This window comes from Prosopis cineraria, unplaced genomic scaffold, assembly GCF_029017545.1.
Source record: "Prosopis cineraria cultivar Desert tree isolate PC_DT_omini unplaced genomic scaffold, ASM2901754v1 PC11, whole genome shotgun sequence".
Lineage (NCBI taxonomy): Eukaryota > Viridiplantae > Streptophyta > Magnoliopsida > Fabales > Fabaceae > Prosopis > Prosopis cineraria.
This window is the reverse complement of record NW_026555342.1, coordinates 23,330,030-23,339,434: the sequence shown is the minus strand read 5'-3', so window position 1 is coordinate 23,339,434 and position 9,405 is coordinate 23,330,030. Positions and strand designations below refer to the sequence as shown.

The 9,405-nt window shown below is 30.1% G+C and overlaps 1 protein-coding gene across 1 annotated transcript; it reads right to left on the bottom strand.

The window, feature by feature from the left end:
- Window positions 1-6,280, bottom strand: LOC129286348 (plasma membrane ATPase 1-like). Its single transcript, XM_054922328.1, has 4 exons — window positions 6,230-6,280; window positions 5,977-6,113; window positions 5,682-5,817; window positions 1-108 (listed from the first exon to the last, which is right to left on the bottom strand). The coding sequence occupies exons 1-4, from the start codon at window positions 6,278-6,280 to the stop codon at window positions 1-3; spliced, it is 432 nt and encodes a 143-aa protein (XP_054778303.1).
- Between the last annotated feature and the right edge of the window lie 3,125 nt (window positions 6,281-9,405).

Here is a 9,405-nt window from a genome sequence, read left to right as displayed (position 1 = left end):
TCATGACCTTCTTTGCAAGTGATTTCCAAATTCATGGAGGAGTCGATTTCCAGATTTTAGATTCATCGAACACGAGAGATTTCCAGATTCATCGAACATGAGTGATTTCTGCGAAGTGGATTCATCGAACACAAAACACGAAATTAGATCAAAGCCTCGACTTGGCATATAGGTTGCGATTCAACCTTAAATCCTCATTTGGGTCGCGATTAATTATTTGGTTTTAGATTCTTGGAATTGGGTAAGACCAAATCTCTGATCTAGGCTGTCAAGTTTAGTTTTTTGGGTTGTCGATTCTTGATAATAGATTCGGGTTGTTGATTGGGGTGGAAAAAATTGATTTGTGATTTTGGTCTTACTTGATGAAACTCATTTTCACCATAGAGAAGATTCTAGTTGAGATTGATCCATAAAGTTTTGATTTGTGCTTCCTAAATTTTGTCGATTATTGACTGTATATCTGTGTTGTCGTTGGGTATTGTTGTTTCAATTCTTTATGGATTTTATGTTTTTTTTTATTTAGTTTTTTCTTCTGCAAAGATGGCTTATGAAGGGAAAATGTCATACAAGGACCGGTGAGGTAAAAAAAAATTTGAAATATCACTATAGAGCCAGGGAAATAATTTGAAAATAATTTTATATGAGAAAAGATTATAATACCTTTATTTTTCTTTTTAATTGATAAATAATTATTTATCAATTAACAAATATCCATTTGCATTTAATAAGAAGCTATTTGGCAATTAACCAGTTTAAAAATCTAAAATAACTTGATTGTAAGAAGGAACAAGTATAAATTATGTTTCAATAAGTTATCATTCATTAATTAACAAGTTATTCACTAATTGACAAGTATAATGATATGAAATAACTTGGTTGTAGGAATGGGCATGTAAATCATGTTTCAATAAGCAATTATTCGTTATTTAACAAGTATTTATCTGTATTTAATAAGAAACTATTCACCAATTAATAAGTTAAAGAATTTAAAAGAGATTGATTGTAAAAAGAACAAATGTAGTTCATGTTTCAACATTTAGCTATTAATTAATTAATAAATATTTATTTGCATTTAACAAAAAAAATCATTCGCTAATTGATAAGTTAAAAAAAAGGATGTTATAGTTTTTTCTTATATAAAATTATTTTTAAATCAATGTCCTAATCTTACAGTAATATTTTAAAATTTTTTAATTTTTGTTTGATCTTAAATTATCTCTTTGCATTGATATTTTTTTCATTTATGAATCTCATTCACATGTACCAGCGAGAGTTGTAAATTTTTTAGAGATTTGGATCTCCATGAAGAAAAGAAACAAGTGAAATAAATGATGAAAAAACGTGGCAGGATGTTTGTTCATGTGTTTTGTACTTTAATCCAAAAAAAAAATTGGTTTGGAGGATGCCACATGGCATGCCACCTAAGCACTTCAAAATCAAACTAACTATCAACATTCAAGTCTGTTAAAAGAGGGCAATATTGTATCAATTTTAAAAAAATATATTAGATTGAAATTGCATTAAAAAAAAGTTAAGTATATCAAAAATATCAATATGGAAATTTTAAGAGTAGATTTATACTTTAATTTTAAAAATAATACATAAATTAAATAAGAAATGAAACTTAATTAAAATATTTTAATTCTATTTCTCATTTTTTAAAAATTTTCCATGCCTGTCACCAATCCAAAGTCCAAACACACCATAAATCCAAACACGTTAATATAAATCATGAAGCAGCACATGTGAATGCTTTTCGGAGGGAAGCTTTTGTGTTGGTTCACATGGGGAGCGACCTTTCTGTTCGGAGAAGAAACTTCCAAAGGCATCAAATTTACTTTACCTCACATCGAGCCACGTGTCCAACAATTCTTCAAAACAGAATTCACCAAAAAAGTAAAAAAAAAAAAAACTAATTATCACCACAACTAATAATCAAACAACCCGTGATTGCATATTTTTTTATTGTTTTCCTCAAAATTGATCCCCTCACTTTGAATCATGACCTCAAATAAACGTGCAAGGATTGAGATAGATTTTTATTAAGATTGATGATGATGATAAATTTGACTATAAATATATGCGTTTGAATAGAAAACGAATATGCAAGGTTCACTATTATGATTATTATTTTTAACGTCACATGAATCAACATTCTTAGATGATATTTTAGAATTATCCTTTTATTTTCGCTATGTATCTTTGAATTTTTTATTTAAAAATTCAATATTTGTAAAAAAAACAGTCACCTCAGAAACAAATCATTTTTGTATTAAAAAAACTTGGATTAATTTCACGACAAAAATTCACCAAAACAGGAATTGATTAGTTTTTTTTTTTGTTGGCAAAAAACTAATTAGTTTTTTTTATTAGATATAGTAAACGCTACAGTGTAGAGTTTGTATTAATTTCAAGTATCAACTGAATTTTATTTAATACTTTCTCCATTTTCTTTTTATGAGGTTATCTCATCCTCATTGAGTCTTGATTGGAAAAATTAGTGAAAAGGACTTAGTTAAAAGCAAAATTAGTCTTAAGGACTAAATGTATTTGAAGGATCAAAACTAATATTTTATTTATTAAATAATTTAAACAAATGATCGAAATACCCTTCTGTGTTAATTAATTTTTTTTAAAAAAAAAGGCACAAAATCTAGTCGCCAGAACACCAACCAAAAGGTAAAGGGTCACTGGAAAGGATCGCCAAAAAAAATCAACACCCTTTAATTACATGTAATCATCAAGGATTATATATAAACTCAATAACTAGAAGGTGCAATGATCTTAACTTAAGGGATTTGGCTTGTGTGCAAGGGATTTGATTTAAGGTACAGGGGTTATAGTTTGAGTGCAAGACTTTTGGTTTGAGGCTAGAATCGAGAAAATAGATTGAGCCCGTGGGCTAGCCTGTTTAACCCGCCAAATTTGATGGGTTAGGTTGAACAAATTGGCCCATTTTTTAAAATATTTTTTTATTTTTTAATCACATTATATCTTTTTATAAATCTACAATAATAACAATATTTTTTAAATAAATAATTTATGACTCCCAAATATATTCTTTACATTTGAAAGATAATGTAAATCTTTCTTACAATTTGTAAATAAAATTTTTCTCATAGTTTGTAAATCAATGATTTATTTGTTTTTATAGAAATATTTTGAATATATATTATTTGTTAATCTCATAAGATAAATTAATTGAAATCACAAATATGAATTCATTGAGAAAAATAATATAGGTTTATATTTAAATTTTCTTTTTCAGTGAAAAAGATAATACACCTAAGCAAGAACATGATTAATAGTAAAAATCTAACAAATAAATTTTCTTGGTTGAATTATATGTTTATTTTATTTATTTACAAGTTTTTTAATTGTTAATTTGCCTTAAATGTGAAATAAATAAATAAATATATATATATATATATATATATATACATTTTAAATTGTAAAAAAATTCTGGTAAATTTTTGGGGCTAGCCCACTAAAAAATGAGTTAGGTTGAATTTTTCAACTCATTTTATCCAACAAGTTGGCCTAACCTAACCCGCCCAAGTTGGCCCATAGCCCGTTTGCCCAATGCTACTTGAGGTACAAGGCTTTTGATTTGGGTATAAGGGGTCTGGCTTGGGGTGCAAGGTCTCTGACTTAGGGTGCATGTATTCTAGCTTAAAATGCAAGGCTTTTGGCTTGGACAATTACATGTAATATCTTATAGATTATATGTAAATCAAATACACAAAGAAAACCCACCGTCAATACATGAAAATGAAAACTAATTACATGTAACTTAACATGGGAACAAATTCACGAGCATACTTGAGGAATAATTTACATATAATCTCTAGTGGACATGTAAATCCTACACACAGAAAGCAGACACTTATCATCAATCTCCTAGAATTACATAAAAATGACTATGGATTACATGTAAATCAATGTGAGAAAAAATTCACGAGCATGCCTAAAAAAATAATTTTCCTGTAATCTTCAGTGAATTACATATAAAACAAACACATAGAAACCACGCCCTATCAATCCCTTTAAATTACATGAAAATGACTATGGGTCACATGTAAATTAATATATGAAAAAACATGTGAGCTTGACTAAGGAATGATTTACATATAATCTCCGACGAATTACATGTAAATCAAACATACAGAGAGTACACCCTTATCAGTGCTCCTAAATTACATGAAAACAACTATGGTTTATATGCAAATCAAAACACACAAAGAGCACATCACTATTAGTGCTCCTGAATTACATGAAAATGACTATTAATTACATGAAAATGACTAATCTAGAATCTTTCCACCATATACCAGATCCCTTTCACCTAAGCCATACCCCTTACACCCTGAGCTATAACACATGCACCTTAAGTTAGAAACCTTACACCCAAGCCATACATCTTGCACCCATACCAAAACCCTTACATCATAAGTCAAGATCCTTACACCCCTTGGTTCTAGTGCCCTAAATCAAAAAATATATTGTGGGGAGTAAAGACAACATCATTTCATATTAAACTACATCCTACCCTATACAAAAAATAAATAAGGGAACACTCACAAGTATTATATATTGTATAGCAAGCCATATTAACCTATAAATGATGAGGATTCAACAATGTAACATGGATGACAACTAAATTGTCCTTAAAAAACAAGTAAATGTGAAGAAGGATAATGAACAACAATAATTTCAATAAAAAAATATTAATTTAAAAATATAATAAAAAAGATAAACAAAGACCATAAGGCACCCCATATCAAAAAATATATTATGGGCGATAAGAATAATGTCATATCCATATTAAACTACATCTTACCCTATACAAAAAATAAATAAAGGGGATGATCATAAGTACACTTCAAAATACAATCAAATTTTCATTCAATTTTTCAACAGATTTTCTTGTAGTTCAATTGAGTTATAAGATGCATGTAAGAGCTTCTTGACTTGCACTTATTTTTTTCTCCTCTTCAAACAAAATCGTGTGCTTTTGTACGTCTAAAACATTATGCTTGAAATGAAAATTAGTTGCCATCACAAGTGGGTCATTTAAGCATTAATTGATCACTACTTTATGGGGTGACATATAGAAAACCTTCCCTTTAAGGTAAAATAATCAAACATTTAAAACAAGAATAAAAAGGAAGTTGGCCTCAGTTGCATAGGGATTCTTTCAAACTACTAAAGGTAAAAGAATTAAAAACCTTGTGCAAGAGGAGTGATGCGATGAACCAAAGTATTGTTCATGATCACATTTTATGAAATTTAGCATGTGTTAGTAGCAAGCATTCTTTATTCAGAACAAGAAAGCAAACAACACAATAAAATTTACTAAAGCCTATTACAATACCTGAAAATGGTTTTGGCAACTCAATATTAGATGGAAATTTTCAATAGATTTTGGCAATGTATACCATTCGTAAAGAAAAATGAAGTTTGGACATCACCAATAATGCTTAAACAAGAAGGATCAATAAAAAATATCCACTTAGAATGAAGTCATGTTTTAAAGAAAAGCTTACTTGGTTCAAGGCTCAAAATCATAATTCATATCACATCTAAATTTGCAATTTCATTTGAATTCATAAATGAACTAAAAAGGAATGCAACAATTGAGGTGAATATTAGATACATGACAAAACAATCAGAAAACCCACTTGATTGATTTTTGTTGGTTCCCCCTCAAGAAGATGAGCATCTGCTGGTATTATATCTTTAAGTTTAATACTTATAATATCACGTGAAACCAAGATCGAGTGCCTCTTGCTTGTTTCACCTGCCATCTCGAAGCACCTTAACAACGTAGAAATTGGAAATGAAACTATGAGGAAAATGATTTTATGGGGCAAAGAAAAGAAAAATAGAAAGGGAAAACTAAAATGCACTGATAATTAAGCTAAATTAAAGTTGGCATCCATTAATATGAAAGGAATTAAATGCTAAATATGATACCTTTTCTTTAGAGCAAGATGATCCATGAGAGCGACTGCAACATTACCTACATTGTTTTCCTTAATGAAATTAGTTGTTAAATTGATGAGAAGCAAAGTAATGATGCCTATAATGTCTTGCCAGTCAAGGGGTTTTCCCTATATACAAAAGTTTAAGGACCAATTAAAATCCTCAATAACAAAAGCATTAAAGGCTCAAAGAGGTTTTTCTAAACAGTTTAGTAACAAGAACTATGAAAGCTGAACATACTCACCCCTTCATTGGCAAACATGATTGCCATTATAGTAGTAGCCTTCATAACCATGACAGATGATCCCACATAAAACCCAAGAACTTTAAAATTTGCTCTCTTGGAAGATAATTTACTAGAAAAACCAGCACTTTTTATTTTTTTTAATTGGCTTTGATTGAAAAATAATGCTGGGAGAAAGGAAAGATATAGGACAAGATGAATTCTAAACCTTTTTCTCTTCAAGCTTGTTATGCTCGAAAATGGTGATTCTCTCCTCAATTTTGTTCTTTGGGGGAAAGCATTGATTGAAAACCAAATGAAGAGAAAATAGAAGTAGCAAACTATGAAAAGGAAGAGGAGAATGAAATCAACGGTGAGTATGGTAGGAATCACTTGGTAGTAAGAAAGTTAAAAAAATGTTCGACCAACGTTAGAGCTGCATCATGAAAGCTTAGCTATCAATTTTACAATGAAAGTCAATACCATCTCAACTTGTGGGACAAGTAGAGCCGAGAAATGAGCAGGCTTGGCCCATAAGCCCGGTTTCTCATTTTTGAGCTATTTCTTGAGGCTCGGCCCTTACTCAAAGGGCTTAGGGTTGGGCCCATAAGCCCTACTTCAAAAAATTAAAAATAAAATTAACATAATAAATTACTTAAAAACATTCTAAAATTCAAAATAAAATAAATCAAGATACACATAATGTTTAAGAACTTAAACACCACACATTTAAAAGACTAAATAAATTTGAACATCTATCAATCTAAATCTAAATCTTCATCCTCATTATCGTCTATAAACAAAATATTAGAACCCTCAGAAGTTGGTCTACTTGATGAAGGTGGAGGAGGTTCAATAGCAATGTACTCTTCAACCACTTCTTCTTCACCTAAAATAAATATTAACCAAACTATATCATTATCATATATATATATATATATATATACACACAATTAAAGCACAAAACCATATAACGATATAACGATATAACGATAGCACAAAACCATACAACCAATTACAGGTACAAATCAAAGCTTTCACATTATATAGAAGGATGCTAGAACAATACTTTGTCAAAACATGAGAACCTATGCTAAAAGTTGATTCACTAGCTATTATAGTGATCGGAATGGTTAAAATATCACACGTCATCCTTGAAAGGTTAGGAAATCATTGCTAATTGGTCTCCTACCATTACAACACATCCAACTCTAGAAACTGGTGACCATCAAGGGAAGCTTCTTCTAAATAATAGTCTAATTTATATTTACCAACAGAAGAAACATCCTTACTCTTGAAATTAAGGAAATCTTATATTTACAAAATAAAACAAAATGTATCAAACAGAGAATTATAAACCAATAAAAATAAGATAATATGTATTAAACAAATAAGAACTTACACTATAAAGCTGAGTCTAAGACATGGCCGGCTTCTTCTTCTTCTCTACCATCCTTCCACTTGTGTTTGAGCTTAGTTGACTTGGTGTTGGAGTTGAACTTGATGTAGGATTATTATAAGATCCACCTATATCTTCAACCACTTTTGCTTGATGTGATCAACTTTCATGTAGTAATTCATAGGATCAATCAATGAGTAAGAAAATTTGATTGCTTCAAGCTTTGCTCGTGGATCAAAAATGCTTCTAATTGATAAGATCACACTATAGTCACTTCAATACTTGTCAAATTTCTCTTTCATTCTAGTTGCCATATTAGAAATCATAAGATCACGATTGCTAATGGCATCATTTAACAGAATCTCAATTTTTACTATTTGTCCAAAATACATGTTTGAGGTTGGATAAGATGTGCCAAAAATCAAGGTCGTAACCATTGCAAATGGTTGCAAGAAAGAACACATGTCCTCTGCTTTCCTCCACTCTTCATTTGATAAGCAATGCTTAAAATTGGTGTCACGATAAGACAAGCAAACAAAGGCTCTTTTATATCTAATTTCACTTTCAAGCATATCATAAGTGGAATTTCATCTAGTAGGCACATCTAATCACAATCCTATCGAGGTGTCAATACCACCAACTTGCTCAACACATTGCCTAAAAATTTTCATCCTAAACTCAAACACCTTAACATGCTTAATGCTGTCTCGAATTTTATTTATTATAACATTTGTCACCTTCAAACCTTCTTAAACTATTAAGTTCAAGATATGTGCACAACACCTCACATGAAAGAATTTCCCATCACAAATCAAGTTATTTTGCAAAATTAACCTCTCCTTCAAGATTTCAGCTATACAATCATTTGCAAATGCATTGTCTAAAGTAACAATAAAAATCTTCTTTTCAATCCCTCAATCACACAAGCTCTAAAAAACTTTGCTAACTAATTCATGTCCAGAATGAGGAGGCTCCATTTTACAAAAAGAAAGTATTTTACTGTTAAGTTTTCAATTTTTATCCACAAAATGTGCCGTCAAGCATATAAAACCTTCAGATGTTACAGCAGTCCAATAATTTGATGTCAAACATATTCTACTAGGATTCTTTGACAAAATCACCTTCAACTTGTCTTTTTATAACTCATAAAACCTCCTAATATCTGACACAGCAGTTTTTCTACTTATAACCTTAACATCGGGATTACATTCCTTAAGAACTTGCCTAAAAAGAGGAAATTCAATAAAGAAATATGGTAAATTATGTTCAATAATCAACATCCCCAACAACTCTTGTATACGCGTATTATTAATTTGTGTAGATCTAATATTACTTTCATTATTCAACATCATCAAGCCAATATTATGAAAGTTTGAAAGAGCTACACATTGTTTAATATGACGACTTAGATGCGAAGTGCCATGATTTCCATCTCATGCTAATAAAGTGCTACAACTGTTACACTTTGCCTTTGTTACCCCCTCTTCATTAACTACCTTAGAAAAGGACTTCCAAACATCTGAGGTACAACTTTTAGTTTTCTTAAGTGGTTTTTGACTAAATATAGTAAAATTGGAGGGAGTTAATTCTCTTTTACTATCCCCATCCACTGACTTCTTATTAGTTTTATTAGTTTTGGCACTAGATGATGACATACTACAAACAACACATGAATAACAGAATTAAAATAAAAAATAAAACAATATAGAAACAAGTCCGCAACCCAACAACCACAGTAATAATAACATCAAATTAAAGCAACATATCAAATTGCAGACACATGAATAATAACCCAGCA